This window comes from Drosophila mojavensis, unplaced genomic scaffold, assembly GCF_018153725.1.
Source record: "Drosophila mojavensis isolate 15081-1352.22 unplaced genomic scaffold, ASM1815372v1 contig_74, whole genome shotgun sequence".
Taxonomy (NCBI): domain Eukaryota; kingdom Metazoa; phylum Arthropoda; class Insecta; order Diptera; family Drosophilidae; genus Drosophila; species Drosophila mojavensis.
The window spans coordinates 4555046-4575868 of NW_025318899.1; the positions used below are offsets into that span (position 1 = coordinate 4555046).

The window sequence follows — 20823 nt, forward strand, 5'->3', positions numbered from 1 at the left end:
TTATCGATATTATGTGCATATCGATATTATAGCACTCGAGTGTGACTACCATCGCCAGTGATTTCGACCCCACCTCTAGTACACTACATTCAGTAAAGTATTCCCGTGCAGTTCGTGTGAAAATTAAAGCGCTGCGTAAAAAATTAAGTAAAAAGTTGAAAATCAATAGTTAAACCAACAAATTTCTTTGTAAAGCGGTTGAGCAAGGTCCAAAGTGTAAGTTACACATAGTTTTATTTGCACAATTATCGACCACATAGCTTTAAATTGCATTTGAAAATCGGCTTGCGTGTGTGTGTGTAGTAGTGAAAATTTTTCGGGTCAACGCCACACCCTCGTTTTTATATCGAGAAAATCTAATTATGCTTTCAATGTGTGCACAATGCCACTATTAAATTGTTAAAAGATAACTGAAAGTGATTTTCTTACATTACTTCCATTTGGAAAGTGTGTAATGAGTGTGAAATTCTGTATCTATGCTGCATATGAACCATTTTTTAAGCACGTTCATATGTGTGTGTGTGTGTTGTGTATACGTCATCGGGTTGTGCCGCAACTTCAGTTGAGAGAAAGCGAGAGAGATAGAAAGATGGAGAGCAGGCACGGACACAAGCAAAAGAGATGTATTTTGGTGTTGTTTTAAAAAGATGGCAACCCCATTATTTTGTTTGCCTCTTATTTGATTTTCTCAATACCTGTTTGTAATAATGAATGTCCTTGACACTCTCAACGTCTTGTTTACGTAGGATCACGTTGCGCAATATTGTGTTTAAATTGCCGGTACCGTACCGTACAAAAAGAGAAAAAGCAAAGAGTTATACATTTAAAAATGTATAATTTTATAGCGCTAATTGGTTATTTTTTTATTTTGACATTCAAAATATCCATTCATTGCTCATAATTCCAATTTGTGCGCATTACGTCATCCAGCTATTTCTGATAGACACTTCAATTAATGTATGTATGTATGAATGTATGTTGCCGCCGCTTTGCTGTATGGTGCTCATATGTGAGGTCTGTGTTTGTGATTGTATTTAAAAAGAGAGCACGTTTGCTCTTCTCGCATTCCAAACAAAAATGTACAACGGTGATATGGAGTCTCGAACTTATCCCCCTCTCAGTTTGTCTCTCTCTCTCTCTTTCTCTCTTTTGGTGAATGTTGTTTTTGTTTATTATACCACGCCATAAACAGTTACAATTGCTTTCAATTTGTTTGTGTTTGTTTAAAAACGTGTGTGTATGTGTGTATCTGTATACGACTTTTGTATGGCTGCTTTCAATATACGAACCCTGAATCCGAGCCTAGGGTAAATTTTCTTCTTCAATTTCCTGCCGTGCATTAGGGCGATGGCGTAAACGAGTCGCGTGAAAATATTAAATTTTGATATTTATGTATTTGTTTGTCCAACCCTACTGTAAGACTACTCCCATGGCTGATGATGTCATTTAAGTAGAGCCAATTGAAAATGTTTTTCTAACTACTGATTTCAGCTCTCTTCGAATTCTCTTATTAGAAAATTATTCGTATTCTATTAATTAAGAATTTGCACTACACATTAAATGCTGGGTATATAAAATAATTTCTAATGGTTTTGTATAAAATCTATATAATAACAATAATCTAGCTTTCCTATTAATATTTATTTACTAACATTTATTTCTTTAAAAGATATAATGGTAAAAATAAATCATGAAAAAAGTTAACGTTTGTGATTTTTTTCTATTTAAATGCATGTAAACAATATTTAATTCTATCTTACTTAATTTAATATACACTATATACTAAATAACTATTCTAATTAATTTTATATATAATTTGCTCAAGTAAAACTTCTCGAAAATTTCGGCATAAATCTGAATCTGAATTTAGTTCGTTCTTTAAAAATAGTTTCGTTACTTTTGTATGCGTGAGTGTTAAAAAAAAAAAAAAAAAAAAAAAGTGGCAAAATTGAAAGTCTCCAACAAATAAATAAATATATTCACAATGAATGAAATCAAGACAAATACAAAGAGCGTACAAGCAAAATTTCTCTTCTCTCATCTTCCGTTGCAGGAACGGGGCCTGAGGGAAAGAGAGAAAAATGTTTTGTGAGAACGAGCGCTTGAACGTAATATAAACAAAAACCTAGCGACACATATGTATAAATAAAAACAAAACAGAATGGAGCAAGCGGAAGAACAGGAACTGGAATTGGAGCCGGAGCAGCATTTAAAGCATCTACTAAATAAACTCGAACCTATCGAATTGAATCAACTGCCAGAAAAGTTCAACGCTCACTTTCAGGGAGGGCAGAGTGGCCTAGAAGATTTCGCTATTTACTATTTGGCTGCACTACGTCAACACACAGAGCAGCATTTTCGTAACAGTTTAAGCAACGAATCGGAGACGCCCAAAAGTCAAACGCCTGTACGCCAACCAAGGCCACCCACAGAAACAGATCAGGAACTGAATGAATCTCAACTTAGTCAACTGAGCATTGGCAATGTGTCCACGCCTGTGCGACAGAATTCACAGGGGCGTCGTTCCACTGGTGGCCAATTCAACAGTACACCGCATAGCAACGAACGACCCTCGAATCGCAGTGGAGGAGGTGGAAGCGTTTCCGGTGGCAGCTTTTGTCTAGGTGACTTTTTGGTCAATACAACGCCCAATCATAGTCAACAACGTGCAAGGAAGAAGCCGCTAACGCCACAATCAAATACCGCACAAGATTGTGCACACAATAAATCTCAAAAACCACGTCGACGTGTGGTTCCTATGACAATCAGCAAGAATGCGTCTTCGTGCATTTCCTTTGGCGACACCAGCTCGTTTAGCAACGAGAACAATTTGTTGCGTCTGTCGCAGAGCTGTGAATTGGATCGCAGCCAAGGCGCTGAACTGGAATTGGAGGCAAGGAAGACATTGCTACTACGCAGGCAGGAAATCAAAAGTGAAGCGCCAGTTGAACAGGAAAGAGAACGAGAAAGAGAGAAAGAAATTCGACCTTTAGAGCCAGTCAGCTTGGAGGATGTTAGCCAAGCCAAGAGGCTTCAAGTGCTAGCTAGCATCTACTCATTGCTCATGGACTTGAATCTTGTTCCAAATGTATTGAGTGAGATAAGCTTTGTACTGCAATTACTTAATATACGCAACATCGAGTCTGATGCGAGTCCAAGAAAGTCTGACTCGGATGCACCTCTCGCCCTACTAACGGGCTACAAGGAATGCATTTACTTTGCCGTTCAATTACTGGAGCAACAGCAGGAGCTGCTATTGCAGGTGGATCGTAAATCTCTGGGTGTGCTGCTCCAGCATGAGCGTTTGTCTTTGCTCTCCAAAGAGATGCAGGAACAACTGGAACTGTCCTGTCAACAGAAACAGCAGTTAAAGAGCAAGCGGGAGCTATTTCCCGACACACAAAATCCTCAGCAAAATGTCTACTACCAGCACGAGAAAGATTCACGTGATAATTTTCCTAGCCAACAGGAGTTCGGTGCATTTAAGACCCAGCGAGATCTTTTTTACAAGGCGCTCAAGCAGTGGGAGCAACTACATCTTAATCGCCTCTTCTGTTTTGGCAGAGATTTGCGTCAATGCGTGCGAGAGATCTTCAGGCAGTCTGAGCATGCTGTAAATATGGCGCACTTTGCCAAACTGTTTGTCAGCCAGCTGCTCATGTCCAGTGGTGAGACGCACGAATCACCCGAAGAACTGGGTCTGAAGCTTGACCAGCAGCGTCTCAACAGACTGGCCCAGCGTCTGATTACCAGCAATTCAAGCGTTGAGGATCAGTTTCCACGCACGCAAGCCTTCTTTCGTGATTTTATTAGCGAATGTGGATCCTTGGCATTTCTAGTACAGCTCCAGCTGGCGCTCTATGTCCAATTGTTGCGCCATAATGATTCCAGTTTTGAGTTGCTGCCGCTTCAAGCCGAAGACGAGGACGATGGCGAGGTAGTTCAGTCTCCGTTTATCGTACGACCACAGGCTCTTGCAGAATTGCTTATGTTGGCTAAATTTCTAGGGTATGTTTGCGCCTTCCCCTACAATCGATCGCCCACTGCTTATGCCTGCCCGCAACAACTACAGCTGCGTCGCCAGTTCCAGCCACCGTTTGAGATGCGCACCCATCTTGAGCGAGCCATGCGCCAAGACAAACTACTCATCACGTTGCCCTGGCTGGTGCAGTATTTGGCCATGTTAGATGTGGTCACACTGCAGCTTCCTGCTGCGGTGGCTACGCTGGAATTGCTCTATGCGCTGTATGAAGGCGTGGTTGCTAATCAAAATCCGCAGTTCTTTATTATACGTATCTGCCTCGGTTGGCTATTGGAATCTCAGCCAGCGCTCAGCAGTGGCTACTACAGTCAAAGGAGCGCCAAATCCTTAAGTGGAGCAAGTGCAGCATTGGTCGCCGATTGCCTGCATAGTCTGAGCATTTCGTATAAGGGACAGGCAGCAGCACTGCTCGAGCAGCTCCTCCCAGTGGCGTGTCCCTTTCTTCATGAGTTTTGTGTCTCCATTACTCCCTCGCAGCGACAAGTGCAGCGGAGTGGACGCTTTCGTTATATAACCACTCGACTGGAACAGCTGAGTGGAAGCAAGAAGTTGCAATCTGCGCATAGTAAACCAGAGGAAACAGTTGATCCTTTGCAGACTGTGGAAGCTATGTCATCGGAGCAAAAGCAACGCAAATTGGTGGACGCCTTTCTACACTCACAGAACGCTTCCATGCGACGTCTATTGGAGTTTGTTACAGAGCGCAGCTTTAAGTGTGTGGTCAAGGATGCCCAGCAAACAATACTCCTGCCCTCCAAGGCTGCAGCCGATGCGCTTGTCAATGGGATTAGGTCCACGCAAGAGCAAGAGGTGCAACGTGAGCTGCAACGCATTTATCAACAGGCACGCATTCAAGCCTCTCAACAATGGTCAGAGCAAGTGCCTGCAATGTTAGAGAAACGCATCGAACAATCTTTAATGGCTCTGTTGCCCCTTAACACTCATGAGGTAGTGCGTCGCACTTATAGCCATTTGATTAGGCAGCAGGCTGAGCCACAGATACAGCAGTGGCTAGAAACGAGCGTCATACAATCTAATTTTTACCACGGTGATTTGCAGGAGGTGGCCATCAAGGTGTGTCGAGCGAACAAGAATAACAATCAGGCTACCAGCAGCAGTGGAACTTCCAATGAAATGTGCCTAACTGATGCGAATGGACTTAGTTTGTCCGGTATACTACATGAGCTACAGCAATGGGTACACTGCCTCAGCTTGAGACCCGAATATTTGTGTTATATGAGTGATTTGCAAGGATTGCTCGGAAGGACGAAAGAGGCCGTTCAACTTAAGCAACTGCCCAGCTATTTCTACCAGCTGATTGGATCTGTATTGGTGCGCCTGTTACAATTACTCATATTCCGTCAGCCACATTTGTTAACCGAGAACGTCATCAGTACTAGCTGCGAGGTGTGGCTAACACCTCAAGTGCGTGGCACTGATGAGGCAATACCTGCCTTTCTCGAAAGCCTGCTCAGCATCAGCTTTGTACAGGAGCTCAGCTCCGATCCTTCGAGCTTCCAGTTACTCCACCATCTGCTTCACGCTATGCTGAAAGCTCGCGTGCTCGGCATCGATCACCTCAATCAGTTATTTTTGCCGCTCTTCAAGGAGAATTGGACTCCGCCTGTGTGGAAAGCGTTGTCACAGGTGCTCCATCAATTGTCCAAAGATCACTCCGATAACGATAAAAGTAACGACGATGACGACGGAAAATCGCATTTGTTTATGGAAGTGTTAGCGGATTTGTCGCAAGATTTGGATAGTTTTTAAGCTTAAAGTTATTATTATATCATTCTTTGCATTTATCATAAAATTGTTAGTTGCTGTGAATAAACTCTATTTTTTGCACAAGCATTTGAGCTTTTCCTTTTTGTGTGCTCTGTAGGAAATCGATAAGATAAGAGCGCCGCTTATCGATACATGAATTGGCCGATTACGTCAACTTGACGAATTTGACGGTGTGAAATGAAACACGATAAATAGGTGTGTGTGTGTGCGAGGTTACCAGGTAAGCAGCGGGACAAACATATAGAAACAGTCAGTTATCTTTGGTATGTCGCAGATTAAGAACATTCCAGCATTGGTAGAGCTTATATACGATACAGGGTATGTGTATATGTGTAAAAATTGTATTTGAACAATTTTACCATTTAATGCAAATATGTTGCAAATACGAGTAGACGGCATTGAGATGTTTCAGTTTAGCTCAGTTTTCAACCACTGTGCATGTGAGAACTGCGTAATGTGTTTGTATGTATTCATGAAAGCTATGTTTTGTTTTCGCTATCTCTGTTCCTCTCTGTCTCTGCCTGTGTCTGTCAGTGTGTTTGTATGAGTGTGTCATTGTGCTAATTTTGTAAAATGCGAACGCTGATTATGCAATCAACGGGGATTCTCTCTGTTTCTAAGCCCAATTGAAATTAATTGTTGCTTACTCTATTTTGTTCTATTTCATTTTAGTTGTGCACGGGCGAACTTTGGCAGACATATTTGATGAGCAACCAGGCAGCAGTATTAAATTAAATTAAAGAATCACTACCAACTACGAACGAATATTAAACTTAACGAACTTAACGAGAAGAACCCAGTATGGAAAACTTTACGCCAAAAGAGGTGAAGATCCTCGAGACGGTCGAGGATATTCAGGAGCGTCGTGAGCAGGTGCTCTCGCGTTATAATGAATTCAAAATCGAGACACGACAGAAGCGTGAAAAGCTTGAAGATTCGCGTCGATTTCAATACTTCAAGCGGGATGCCGATGAGCTTGAGTCCTGGATACATGAGAAACTCCAGGCAGCCAGCGAGGAAAGCTACCGGGATCCAACCAATCTGCAGGCAAAGATTCAAAAGCACCAGGCATTCGAGGCTGAGGTCTCCGCGCATAGCAATGCGATCGTATCGCTGGATAATACCGGTCAGGAGATGATCAATCAGCAGCACTTTGCATCGGAGACTATTCAACGGCGTCTGGATGAACTGCATCAACTATGGGAGCTACTGCTCAGCCGTTTGGCTGAAAAGGGCCTGAAGCTGCAGCAAGCGTTGGTCCTCGTTCAATTTTTGCGTCAATGCGAGGAAGTGATGTTCTGGATCAAGGACAAAGAGACCTTTGTGACTGCTGATGAGTTTGGTCAGGATCTTGAGCATGTCGAGGTGCTGCAGCGTAAATTCGATGAGTTCCAAAAGGACATGGCCTCGCAGGAATATCGTGTTACCGAGGTAAACCAATTGGCCGATAAGCTTATCCAGGATGGCCACCCAGAGCGGGATACCATAACCAAACGCAAGGAGGAACTTAATGAGGCTTGGCAGCGTCTGAAGCAATTGGCCATTGTTCGCCAAGAGAAGCTCTTCGGAGCCCATGAGATCCAACGCTTCAATCGTGATGCGGACGAGACTGTCGCTTGGATTGCCGAAAAGGATGTGGTTTTGTCCTCTGATGATTATGGACGAGATTTGGCCAGCGTACAGGCTCTGCAGCGCAAGCATGAGGGAGTTGAACGCGATTTGGCTGCTCTGGAGGATAAGGTCTCCACACTGGGCGCCGAGGCACAGCGATTGTGCTCTATCCACGCGGATCATAGCGATCAGATCAGGGATAAGCAGGCAGAGATCGCCAACTACTGGCAGAGCTTGACGGCTAAGGCTCGAGAGCGCAAACAAAAACTGGACGAGTCTTACTATCTACATCGATTCCTGGCCGATTTCCGTGATCTGGTATCGTGGATCAATAACATGAAGGCCATCATCTCAGCCGACGAGCTAGCTAAGGATGTAGCTGGAGCTGAGGCTCTGTTGGAGCGTCATCAAGAGCATAAAGGCGAAATCGATGCACGTGAGGATAGCTTCAAATTGACCACCGAGTCGGGCAGGAAACTCTTGGAGCGTGAGCACTATGCTGCAGCTGAGATTCAAGAGAAGTTGGCTGCACTGGAGAACGATAAGAGCTCGCTGCTGTCTTTGTGGGAGGATCGTCGAATTCTGTATGAGCAATGCATGGACTTGCAACTGTTCTACCGAGACACTGAACAGGCCGATACCTGGATGGCCAAGCAAGAGGCATTCCTGGCCAACGAGGATTTGGGAGACTCCCTCGACTCTGTGGAAGCTTTGATTAAGAAGCACGAAGATTTCGAGAAGAGTCTCGCTGCCCAGGAGGAGAAGATCAAGGCACTGGACATCTTTGCCACCAAACTCATCGATGGTCAGCATTATGCCGCCGATGATGTGGCTCAGCGTCGACAGATGCTCCTCGCTCGCCGCGCTGCACTGCAGGAGAAGTCTGCAAAGCGTCGCCAGCTGCTTGAGGACTCGAATCGCTATCAGCAATTCGAACGGGATTGCGATGAGACCAAGGGTTGGATCAGTGAAAAACTGAAGTTTGCCACGGATGATTCTTACCTGGATCCAACAAATCTGAATGGTAAAATGCAGAAGCACCAGAACTTTGAGCATGAGCTGAATGCGAATAAGTCACGCATCGAGGACATCACCAATGTGGGCAGCGAGCTGATCGAGAAGAAGCATTATGCAGCGGATCAGATCAATACGCGTATGCAAGAGATTGTTGTGCTGTGGGAGACATTGGTGCAGGCATCCGATAAGAAGGGCACCAAGCTGAATGAAGCCTGCCAGCAGCAGCAGTTCAATCGTACCATTGAGGACATTGAGCTGTGGCTCAGCGAGATTGAGGGTCAGCTGCTCTCCGAGGATCATGGCAAGGATTTGACCTCCGTGCAGAATCTGCAGAAGAAGCACGCTTTGCTCGAGGCTGATGTTATGGCTCATCAGGATCGTATCGAGAACATCAATGTGGCAGCTAATAAATTCATTGAATCTGGACACTTTGATTCCGATAACATTCGCAACAAGGAGGGAAATCTTTCGGCACGCTATGCTGCTCTGGCTGCTCCAATGGCTGAACGCAAGCAACATCTGTTGGATTCACTGCAGGTGCAGCAGCTGTTCCGCGACTTGGAGGATGAAGCTGCCTGGATCCGTGAGAAGGAACCAATTGCAGCATCGACCAATCGCGGTCGCGATTTGATTGGCGTGCAAAATTTGATCAAGAAACATCAAGCTGTTCTGGCCGAGATTAACAACCATGAGGCGCGACTCCTCAACGTCATTAGCTCTGGCGAAAATATGCTTAAGGATCAGCCATTTGCCAGCGAGGACATTCGTCAGCGTCTCGAAGCGCTGCAGGAGCAGTGGAACACCCTCAAGGAAAAGTCGAATCAACGCAAGCAGGATCTGGATGATTCGTTGCAGGCACATCAATACTTTGCTGATGCCAACGAGGCGGAGTCCTGGATGCGTGAAAAGGAACCCATTGCCACGGGCAACGACTATGGTAAAGATGAGGATTCATCAGAGGCACTTCTCAAGAAGCACGAGGCACTTGTCTCCGATCTGGAAGCCTTTGGCAACACGATTCAGGCGCTGCAGGAGCAGGCCAAGAACTGCCGGCAACAGGAGACGCCCGTCGTGGACATTACTGGCAAGGAGTGTGTCGTTGCTCTCTACGATTACTCGGAGAAGTCGCCACGTGAGGTGTCCATGAAGAAGGGTGATGTTCTGACCCTCCTGAACTCCAACAATAAGGATTGGTGGAAGGTTGAGGTCAATGATCGTCAGGGCTTCGTGCCCGCTGCCTACATCAAGAAAATCGAGGCTGGACTCAGTGCATCGCAGCAAAATCTGGTGGACAACCATTCGATTGCCAAGCGCCAGAACCAGATCAACTCCCAGTATGATAATCTTCTAGCCCTCGCACGTGAGCGTCAGAATAAGCTCAATGAGACGGTGAAGGCTTATGTGCTGGTCCGTGAAGCCGCAGATTTGGCTCAATGGATCCGCGACAAGGAAAATCATGCCCAGATTGCTGATGTGGTGGGCGAGGATCTGGAGGAAGTGGAAGTGTTGCAGAAGAAATTCGATGACTTCAATGATGATCTAAAGGCCAACGAAGTGCGTTTGGCTAACATGAATGAGATTGCAGTTCAGCTGACATCGTTGGGACAAACGGAAGCAGCTCTGAAGATCCAGACTCAGATGCAGGATCTTAACGAGAAGTGGAACAATCTGCAAACGTTGACAGCCGAGAAGGCTAGCCAGTTGGGCTCCGCCCATGAGGTGCAGCGATTCCATCGCGACATTGATGAGACCAAGGATTGGATTGCCGAGAAGGCGAATGCCCTGAACAACGATGATCTTGGCAAGGATTTGCGTAGCGTCCAGACGCTTCAGCGCAAACACGAAGGTGTTGAACGTGACCTGGCTGCCCTACGTGACAAGATTCGCCAATTGGATGAGACCGCAAACCGCTTGATGCAGTCGCATCCAGATACCGCTGAGCAGACTTATGCCAAGCAGAAGGAGATCAACGAGATGTGGGATCAGATCATCACCAAGTCGACAGCCCGCAAAGAGAAGCTTCTCGACTCGTACGATCTGCAGCGATTCCTCAGCGACTATCGCGATCTGCTCGCCTGGATCAACTCCATGATGAGTCTGGTTACCTCCGATGAGCTGGCCAATGATGTAACGGGAGCCGAAGCTCTTATCGAACGTCATCAGGTGGGCCTTTGTTTTAATTTGATTTCAAAATTCCCATTTAATTATTTCATCTGCCTTGAGTTTTTATTTCTTCAATGAACGTTGTAATCCATTTGTATATATATCGATATATGTAATTAACTTCAAAATCTCTCGAAATCCGTTGATTTACGTTAACATTTGCATAATTTTAAAGCTTTTTAATCTTATCGATATACCTCGATATATATATGATCGACTGCAACGGTTTCTTGAATCTTTGACTATCTGAAGATATATTTGATTTTGTTATGTATGGAATCGTAATATGTTAAGTGAATATTATTATGGTTCCATTTCCTGCTCCCCGTTGAATATTTTCATTTAATTCTGATTTTCTCTGTGCATTCTTTTGTTTTGTTTTGCGGGGTATTGTCAATGTCAATGCCTCCACCCGAAACCAAATCTTAAATCACGTCATCAATCCAATTCAATTCAAACTCTCAACTCAACGTCTACTGCAATCAACAACAACTATAACAACAAACAATCAAACAAACAACAACAACAACAATAATGGTTCATGGTTCATGACAATATAAACATAAACTATATGCATCCCTGGTATTATTTTTCATCTTTAAATACACACAGGCACATCGTGCTGAAATTGAGTTCACGCTGGGCAGCAGCTCCGCCCCAGCGACAGGTGCATCAATATCCGGCGACGAGGTAGTTGTTCGTAAGCCATCATCATCATCGACATCAGCAACATGATCATCAACAGCATCATTATCATCATTATAATACAATATCTTACTTATCCATATCATCCCGTGTTTATATATCATTGTGCGTTGTATGTTCTTACCTTTTCTTCTTTTTGTATTTTAAACGATTTTTGGCTGTTGTCACAAAAGCTCGTTCAGCTAAAGCTTTCACTAGAAAATGCTCTCTTCTTTATGACTTCTGGCTATTCACAATGTTACCCTTAGAGGAGCCCACTTGTGAATCGGCAGTTGGAGTTGAATAACCTGTGTTCTGTATTTATACACAAATGTTTATAAAATAACACTTAATATTCTGAAATACTACGATAAACACAGCTCTGGTATACAAGAACACCCAAAAAAATCATATAAACCTTTCATTTTCAGTCATCAACCCATATGTCATTGATAATCGCCTTTAAGGACTGCAGACTAAGACATGCTTAAATTATTTTCAAACAATTTCTGGACAACTTAACATACAAACAATTCGTTTCGCTGCACGAATCCTTCTCGACTGACTCGATAGTTTGTATCGTTGATGAGCTGCGACTCCTTAATGATCTACTGACTCCAATCACATTCTGTACACATTCATCGACTCGCAGTCACCTTGCATATCATTTGTCAACTTTATGTTTCTGTTCGCCGTATTTGGTTTTTTGACTAATCTGTATTAGAAGCTGCAACGAATACAACAAACAGCCAATTAAAATAATTTCTTGTTGTTCTAACCCGGCGTTTATACCTTACCAAAATCTAAGATTCAACTAAAGCTTTAAGACTAATGCATTTTAATTATTAAATATAGGAACATCGCACGGAGATTGATGCCCGTGCTGGAACTTTCGGAGCCTTCGAGCAGTTTGGCAACGAGCTGTTGCAGGCTAATCATTATGCTTCGCCTGATATTAAGGAGAAGATTGAGGATTTGGCTAAGGCACGCGAAGATTTGGAGAAGGCCTGGACCGAGCGCCGTTTGCAACTGGAGCAAAACCTCGATTTGCAGCTCTACATGCGCGACTGTGAATTGGCTGAGTCCTGGATGTCTGCTCGCGAGGCATTCCTCAATGCAGATGACGATGCCAACGCTGGTGGTAATGTGGAGGCGTTGATCAAGAAGCACGAGGACTTCGATAAGGCAATCAATGGACATGAGCAGAAGATCGCTGCATTGCAAACTGTTGCCGATCAACTGATTGCCCAGAATCATTATGCCTCCAATTTGGTAGATGATAAGCGCAAGCAGGTGCTCGAGCGCTGGCGTCATCTGAAGGAGGGTCTCATCGAGAAGCGTTCCCGCTTGGGCGATGAGCAAACGTTGCAGCAATTCTCACGCGATGCCGATGAGATCGAGAACTGGATTGCAGAGAAACTGCAGCTGGCAACTGAGGAAAGCTACAAGGATCCAGCAAACATTCAGTCGAAGCATCAGAAGCATCAAGCCTTCGAAGCGGAGCTGGCTGCCAATGCAGATCGTATTCAGAGCGTGCTGGCAATGGGCGGCAATTTGATTGACAAGAAGCAGTGCAGCGGATCGGAGGATGCGGTGCAGAAGCGTTTGACTCAAATAGCTGATCAGTGGGAATATTTGACCCATAAGACGACTGAGAAGTCGCTGAAGCTAAAGGAGGCCAACAAGCAGAGGACGTATATCGCTGCTGTCAAGGATTTGGATTTCTGGTTGGGCGAGGTCGAGAGTTTGTTGACCACTGAGGATTCTGGTAAGGATTTGGCATCCGTACAAAACCTAATGAAGAAACATCAGTTGGTCGAAGCGGATATCGTTGCGCACGAAGACCGCATCAAGGACATGAACAACCAGGCCGATTCCTTGGTCGAGAGCGGTCAATTCGATACTGCTGGCATCCAGGAGAAGCGTCAAAGCATTAACGAACGCTACGAACGCATCTGTAATCTTGCTGCCCATCGTCAAGCGCGTCTCAATGAGGCACTGACTCTGCATCAATTCTTCCGCGACATTGCCGACGAGGAGAGCTGGATCAAGGAGAAGAAGCTGCTCGTCGGCTCCGATGATTATGGACGCGATTTAACTGGCGTGCAGAATCTAAAGAAGAAGCACAAGCGTCTCGAAGCTGAGTTGGCCTCCCATGAGCCGGCTATTCAAGCTGTTCAAGAGGCCGGCGAGAAGCTCATGGATGTGTCCAATTTGGGTGTTCCCGAAATTGAGCAACGTTTGAAGGCCTTGAATCAGGCTTGGGCAGAACTCAAGAATTTGGCTGCCACTCGCGGCAAAAAGCTGGACGAGTCGCTCACCTATCAGCAATTCCTGGCCCAGGTCGAAGAGGAGGAAGCCTGGATCACCGAGAAGCAGCAATTGCTCTCTGTGGAGGATTATGGTGATTCCATGGCCGCTGTCCAGGGTCTCTTGAAGAAGCATGACGCTTTCGAGACGGACTTTGCTGCCCACAAGGACCGCTGCTCGCTAATCTGTGAGCAGGGCAGCGACCTGGTTGAGGCCAAGAATCATCATGGCGAATCCATTGGACAACGTTGCCAGCAGCTGCGTAACAAGCTGGATAACCTAAACGCTCTGGCCGCTCGTCGCAAGGGCGCCTTGTTGGACAACTCGGCGTACTTGCAGTTCATGTGGAAGGCGGATGTTGTTGAGAGCTGGATCGATGACAAGGAGAACTATGTGAGATCCGATGAGTATGGACGTGATTTGTCCACTGTGCAAACGCTATTGACGAAGCAAGAGACATTCGATGCAGGTAATAGATATCAATTCCCGACTCAATAGTAAACGATTACTGAATGTGAATCCTTTGTAGGTCTCAATGCCTTTGAACAGGAGGGCATTCACAATATTAGCGCTCTGAAGGATCAACTGATTAATGCCAATCATGCTCAGTCGCCGGCTATATTGAAGCGTCATGGCGATGTGATTGCACGTTGGCAGAAGCTGCGCGATGCATCGGACACGAGGAAGCAACGTTTGCTGGCCATGCAGGAGCAATTCCGCCAAATCGAGGAACTCTATTTGACATTTGCCAAGAAAGCTTCGGCCTTCAATTCTTGGTTCGAAAATGCCGAGGAGGATCTCACAGATCCTGTTCGCTGCAATTCGATCGAAGAAATACGCGCGCTGCGTGATGCCCACGCCCAATTCCAAGCGTCTCTTTCATCGGCCGAAGCGGACTTTAAGGCATTGGCAGCACTCGACCAGAAGATCAAGAGCTTTAATGTTGGACCGAATCCGTACACCTGGTTCACCATGGAAGCTCTTGAGGAGACCTGGCGTAATCTGCAAAAGATCATAGAGGAACGCGATGGCGAACTTGCCAAGGAGGCCAAGCGACAGGAGGAGAACGACAAGCTGCGCAAGGAATTCGCCAAGCACGCAAATCTCTTCCATCAATGGCTAACCGAAACAAGGTGAGTGAACGACTCCATTCCCAGTCCTGTCTAGTATTTTACTATTGGTGTCGGTAACTTCATTCCTTCATCCAATCCAATTAAATTCAATTCTTGTTAACGAAAACAACTCTTGTGGTCACTCTCTGTGAAATCTCGCGTAATTTCGTTAAATCTCAAATAATTTCGTAACTGAAATGCTCAATTCTGTTTTTCTAGATATTATATGCTGGGTTATAATCGTCAAGGGTAATTAAGAAGAAACGAGAGGGACATCCGCAACTCTGCGTTGAAATTTCCTTAGTGTTTCTCGTCTTTTGTTTCTCATTATTGTTTTGTTTCCGTTTCTATTTCTGTTTCTGTCTGGCTAAAAGTTTAACCGCTGCGCGTTGCTCAACTAACAGCAAAAATTAAAAACTTGTATATGGAGTTAGCTTCTAGCTTCTCCTATACTCTGTACATATATATTTAACTTAGAAAAACCAAGATATTATATTTAATGCAAAATCTAGTTCTAGTTCAAGCAGCATTTAGCATCGATAAATCAAACGATTTCTTAACTATCGATCAATTTAGCGTTCGATTCAGTCCAAATTCTCTTTCTAACTTTTGTTTTCCTATTGCAATCAATAAAAAACAATTTAAATGCAGCATGTAAAAAAGTAGCATACAAGAAAACAACAGTAGTAAAAGCGAATTTTGCATTCAACCTTTTCGTTTAATTAGCTTTAACAAAATATATGTTGGCTTATTTTTGTTTAACTCGCTTCATAGTGATGTTTTGCCATAATTAGTTGCTGAATATATATAAATAAAAAAAAAAAATTATAATAAAAAACAAACTTTTTTTTTTGAGCGCAGAAAATTTTTTGATCGATATCTTGTATGCCAAAAGTTTTTTGAAATCCCCCATTTAAACAATTCAAAATCATTCTTTAATAATTGGCTTAAATATACGATATTTGTAAATGCCAAAAGTTTATTTTTTTTTTATTACAAAATTTAATAAAGAAAAATCAAACGCTCTGCTTAACTTTTGAATGTCTTTGCTGACGAAGTTTTAGAAAATTGTTTGGCAAACCTTTTTAAAATTCGTACACACACTCGTAAAACCGACTACAACACCTGTATATATTAAAGGACAACAAAAAAGTATTAGAAGAATTTAAAAAACAATAAAACTGCCGCCCTTAACCACAGACCTCTAACAAGATTTGCTTTTCTTATATGCATTATAAACCATTATACAACAAATTTATATATTTAAAAAATGCTTTGTGCTTTACTAATGAAACGCTTTTCTACTTTGAATACAAAAATTTACAAACAAATTTTGCGAAACAGAACTTCGATGATGGAAGGCTCTGGTTCATTGGAGCAGCAACTGGAGGCGCTTCGCGTCAAGGCCACGGAGGTGCGTGCCCGTCGTGTGGATCTAAAGAAGATCGAGGAACTGGGCGCCCTATTGGAGGAGCATTTGATTTTGGATAACCGCTATACGGAACACTCGACTGTAGGTTTGGCACAGCAATGGGATCAATTGGATCAACTATCGATGCGTATGCAACATAATTTGGAGCAACAGATACAGGCACGCAATCATTCGGGCGTCTCAGAGGATTCGCTCAAGGAATTCTCCATGATGTTCAAGCACTTCGACAAGGATAAGAGCGGCAAATTGAATCATCAGGAATTCAAGTCATGCCTTCGCGCCCTTGGCTACGATCTGCCCATGGTGGAGGAGGGTCAACCAGATCCCGAGTTCGAGGCCATTCTCGATGTTGTCGATCCCAATCGCGATGGCTACGTTTCCTTGCAGGAGTACATTGCCTTCATGATTTCCAAGGAAACAGAGAATGTGCAATCCTACGAAGAAATCGAGAATGCTTTCCGCGCCATCACCGCCGCCGATCGTCCCTATGTCACCAAGGAGGAGCTCTATTGCGTAAGTTTCGTTGGATATACCCATTATAAATGAATATTTATTAAATGTATATTCTTTTACTACTTTAGAATCTTACCAAGGACATGGCCGACTATTGTGTTCAGCGTATGAAACCCTTCACCGAACCGCGTTCTGGCCAGCCCATCAAGGATGCTTTAGATTACATAGATTTTACGCGAACGCTATTCCAGAATTAAATTTCGATGCGCCTGAGAAAATGTCTTACAATATATTTCTAAACAAAAATATACACATATATATTTACACGATTATTTTCGATGATAATTTTCTAGTGATTAAGTCTAACAGAATGCAATTTATGCTTATTTAAGTAAAAATGCCACAATGAACCCAAAAAACATGAACAGAAGCTGACATAAGCTGGCCGCTATATAACAATAATAATTTATATTTTCTACACATAGCTGACAGCTATAGAACTTTATATATTGGTAGCTTTTGCATTTATGTATTTGTCTTTATATAGCCCAAAAACAAAAAACCGAAAAATATCTTAACTCTTTGACATAATAAAAACTTAGTCTCAGTAAAAATATTTACAAAATGCTCTTAAATGTGAAATCGTATGCAATAAAATTACATAATCTAAAAGTTTCGCTTGCAATATAACTATCCAAATATTGGCTAAATATCTATCACAATTTATAATACCGAAAACCAATAACTACAAACTTTCAGTTTTTATGATCGGCAACTTATACGAAATGCAAGTAGTAAAATATGCAAAACAAAAAAAAAATATATACAAAGCGAAAATATTTATTTAAAAAAATATATATATTACTATTTGCCTCTATTTACACTTCAAATAAATTTGCAAATAAAAATATATTGCTGCATGTCTAAAAATGTTAAAAGTTAATGTGTTTTTATTTTGAAATAATTGAATTGAAGTAGTAAAATAAAAAGGGAATTGTCAAAGCCGAGTTTTTACTGTCTGATATATGGTAAAATATGGGAAAAAATATAGGCAAAATAAAAAAATTTTCTGGAAAGAATAAATATTGTTGGATGTCTAAAAATATAAATACTGTTTTACTGCAAGCATCTTATTGAAACAAAAAAGAAAATTAAAATAAAATTGGAGTTTCGAATATTCAAAATGAAAATGTGTAAAAATTTGTTAATTGGTAAAAGACATTTTTATTTAGCTATTTGGAAAAGGAAGTGAACAAATGCATAGGATGGTCTGAAGAGTTTGATTACAGTTTTTTGCAGAAAAGTTTATACAATTAAATAACTCTTTTATTTTGTCTATCATTATAGTTTATTTTTCAGACCACCTTCGTTCATACATGTATTAATATAAATTATATCAAGAATTTGTTTATGCTTTCTGCATATTTAGCATTATTTATTTTTTTGTTTAGCGTCTCCTTGGGCAGCCATTCGTATGGGACCGCTTGCTGCTCCACATTCACATTTCCGGCACGCAGCGATGCGCGATAGAAGAATATTTTGGCTCCAACGCTTTCCGACCTCTGCTTGCTGGGATATTTATATTTGTGGAAGCCAACCGGCGCATTGCCATAGAAGAGTACTTGCAGATCTTTGCCACAGCGTTCGCTCAGCACACGTTCCGCCGTCTGTCGCATGGATTCGCCATCCTTGCGCAGTCCCTGCGGTAGCACGAAATGCTCCTGCTCCCCAAGCTTTTGCTTGACAACCAAATAAAGCGTGTCCTCTAGGCAACGATCTGTGGAAGTAAGCTTATTGGCAGCATCATCGGGTGTAGTACGCGGGGCGACTTGAAACTTCTTCAGCTCCTCCTTGTACGCATCTTTCAGATCTTGGGCTGTTTGCTTGGCCACCGAGTCGTCAAGATCCACTTGCACTTTACCCTGCTTAATTAGCTCCTTCTGCAGCAAATCACGCTCATGCTTTAGCTCAAAATCAGATTTAAGACTGTTCTCGTACTCCACTTGAGACAGAAGATCTTGAAATTGACGCTCCAAAGGATTTAATGTCTTTGATACCACGGGTAACCTTTCGACCAGAATACCAGCATATAGATCCCATTTTTCCTTGGCGCCTTGTGTCGAAGTCGACTGTGAGCGGGTCAGTTGCTTAGCACTGATTAGCGTGAGGCGACGTAGCATTTTTAAGTCTTAATTTTAACTTTTTAATAAGCAAAATAATGTGCCTCTTCGATTACATGAGCATAAGGCGAATACCGAACAGCTGATCTGCTTGCGATAGTAATAGCGATAGCAATATTTACCAGTTGGTCAAAACATCGCTTGCAGTTGTAGGAAAACAGCTGCTTCGATAGAGTCGATAAATTAATTGAGTTCTTTCTGGAGCTCGATAACAATTCCAAACGTTTTGCGAGGACGAACACTTGCGTTGCTTTTATTTAAATAATTTGAGAAGTTCGCTGTAAGAGCTGACAAAATGTCTGGTTTGGAGTCCTACATCAACCACACGGTCTCCATTATCACGGCAGATGGACGCAACTTCATAGGGACCCTGAAAGGCTTTGACCAGACCATAAATATAATCATCGACGAATGCCATGAGCGCGTTTTCTCAACAACGTCAGGCATTGAGCAAATTGTGCTGGGTCTTCACATAATTCGTGGCGACAACATCGCTGTTATTGGACTGATAGATGACACCATCGATTCCCGGCTGGATTTGGCAAACATCAAAGGCGAGCCACTGGGACCAGTTGTGCATTAATTGTAAACGTAGATATAGTTCGAATAAATTGATGAAATTTTGATATTTATTGATATAGCTATTCTGTTTCTACACTAAATTTGATTTGGCGGCAATCGAGAGTCGCCAAATCTATGACGGCAACGCTCTGCGTTTTCGAGAAGCTTGGCAAGCAGACAAGTCGCGTTCGCTTTCCCCCGGAGCCAACATGCAAATCCGTTTCAAACTTTTCACAGTTACCCGCAAAGTAAACGTGTGGACATTCCTTCATTATGAACGGATCGCTGCTTATGTACGGGTAGCACGCCAAGGTGTCCGGCGCAGTGGGAGCTACGTGACCCCATTTAAGCGTGCAGCGAAGAGCTTCGAGTGAGGAGTCCAGCGCAGTACTCCTTAGTAAATCGGTGATGTTCTGACCAGCAGTTCCCACTACAAGAGCGCTATCCAGTCGACAGATATAAGGATTGGTCACAGATTGAAAAGATGACAACTGGGCGGCCAGTGGGAACATACACTTGTGAAAGGGCTGCTGCGGCAGCATAAAATTGGCTGGATCGTAAGCTCCAGGCATCACGTCCACGTGAATAGCTTTTGCCCACGATGCAAACCAGCTGTCCAGTTGGCTAATTGCTTGGACAGTATCATTTGCATTCGCTTGATGCCGCGCCACTTGAAGGGTCGGTACATGGGCCATAGCCGAGCTTCGCACGGAGTTGCCCGCCACAATGAGTCGCACTTGGGACTGGGCCTCAGACTTATTGTCAAAGCATCCGCTCAGCCAGTATTGAAACATATTCAAGGCGTCTACAAAGTTATGGGACTGCAATTGATCCAAGCCAGAGATTAGAATCAATTTGCTGTTACGTTTTACAGTCAGCGGCTTCTGTGGTCCACTCTCCAGGAAGAGTATCTTCTCCACATTAAAGAATCCCTCACTGTCTGTGTCACCCTTAACAGCACAAACGATGCCTGTGGCCAGCTTATGGGACTCTAAAAATTCGCCGCCCTGCAGTCGCACTCGCTGGAGCTCATCCTCTAGAATAAGCTTGTCCTCCGGTTCAGAGTAATTTTGTCTTTGCGGCTGTGGAGCCAGCTGATTCTCCTCGGAGATGTCTCGCAATATGCTTGGCTTGTGCGCTTGATGCTTGTATATGGTTCCAATGATGATGCACTGCACGTTCTGTTCGCCTCGCAGCTCGCACAACTTCATTATGGGCACCTGTGTGCCCCATTCCTTTAGAGCAAGCGGCGTCAACAGCCGCGTCATTTCTGCCAAGCGGTGAGTGTACAAATGGCAGAACTGCTTCTGATAATCGGTGGTTGTCAGCAGGTATGAGCTGCTCAAGTTCTCGTAGGCACAGCTTAAACGTTTGGCCATATTGAATTGTTTATTTATTCAGTAACTTTTGTAACACATTCAGCATTTACGCGCCAACAAAACACAATGCAATTAGAGATGGTCAATGGTG

General features: G+C 43.4%; 5 protein-coding genes across 8 annotated transcripts; 3 read left to right on the forward strand and 2 right to left on the reverse strand.

Moving 5' to 3' along the window:
• Window positions 1-126: 126 nt before the first annotated feature.
• On the forward strand, window positions 127-16941 carry LOC6581413 (spectrin alpha chain). Of its 4 annotated transcripts, XM_015161811.3 has the most exons (8): window positions 127-216; window positions 6503-10621; window positions 11234-11311; window positions 12161-14084; window positions 14145-14748; window positions 14947-14976; window positions 16072-16672; window positions 16741-16941. In XM_015161811.3, exons 2-8 carry the CDS (start codon window positions 6632-6634, stop codon window positions 16867-16869), a joined length of 7356 nt encoding a protein of 2451 aa, XP_015017297.2. In that variant the 5' UTR covers window positions 127-216; window positions 6503-6631; the 3' UTR covers window positions 16870-16941. The 4 variants fall into 4 exon arrangements, with proteins under 4 accessions (XP_015017297.2, XP_002007143.2, XP_015017298.2 ...); XM_002007107.4 differs by lacking the exon at window positions 14947-14976; XM_015161812.3 differs by lacking the exon at window positions 11234-11311.
• On the forward strand, window positions 129-5896 carry LOC6581412 (protein disks lost). Its single transcript, XM_002007106.4, has 2 exons — window positions 129-216; window positions 2054-5896. The coding sequence occupies exon 2, from the start codon at window positions 2162-2164 to the stop codon at window positions 5810-5812; it is 3651 nt and encodes a 1216-aa protein (XP_002007142.2). The 5' UTR covers window positions 129-216; window positions 2054-2161; the 3' UTR covers window positions 5813-5896.
• A 995-nt stretch (window positions 16942-17936) lies between the features above and the next one.
• Window positions 17937-18891, reverse strand: LOC6581414 (39S ribosomal protein L46, mitochondrial). Its single transcript, XM_002007108.4, has one exon. The coding sequence runs from the start codon at window positions 18790-18792 to the stop codon at window positions 18004-18006; it is 789 nt and encodes a 262-aa protein (XP_002007144.1). The 5' UTR covers window positions 18793-18891; the 3' UTR covers window positions 17937-18003.
• Window positions 18892-18995: 104 nt separating this feature from the next.
• LOC6581415 (U6 snRNA-associated Sm-like protein LSm8) lies at window positions 18996-19424 on the forward strand. The gene has a single exon (XM_002007109.4). It carries the CDS (start codon window positions 19088-19090, stop codon window positions 19373-19375), a length of 288 nt encoding a protein of 95 aa, XP_002007145.1. The 5' UTR covers window positions 18996-19087; the 3' UTR covers window positions 19376-19424.
• On the reverse strand, window positions 19400-20817 carry LOC6581416 (DNA polymerase delta subunit 2). Its single transcript, XM_002007110.4, has one exon. The coding sequence runs from the start codon at window positions 20730-20732 to the stop codon at window positions 19434-19436; it is 1299 nt and encodes a 432-aa protein (XP_002007146.1). The 5' UTR covers window positions 20733-20817; the 3' UTR covers window positions 19400-19433.
• Between the last annotated feature and the right edge of the window lie 6 nt (window positions 20818-20823).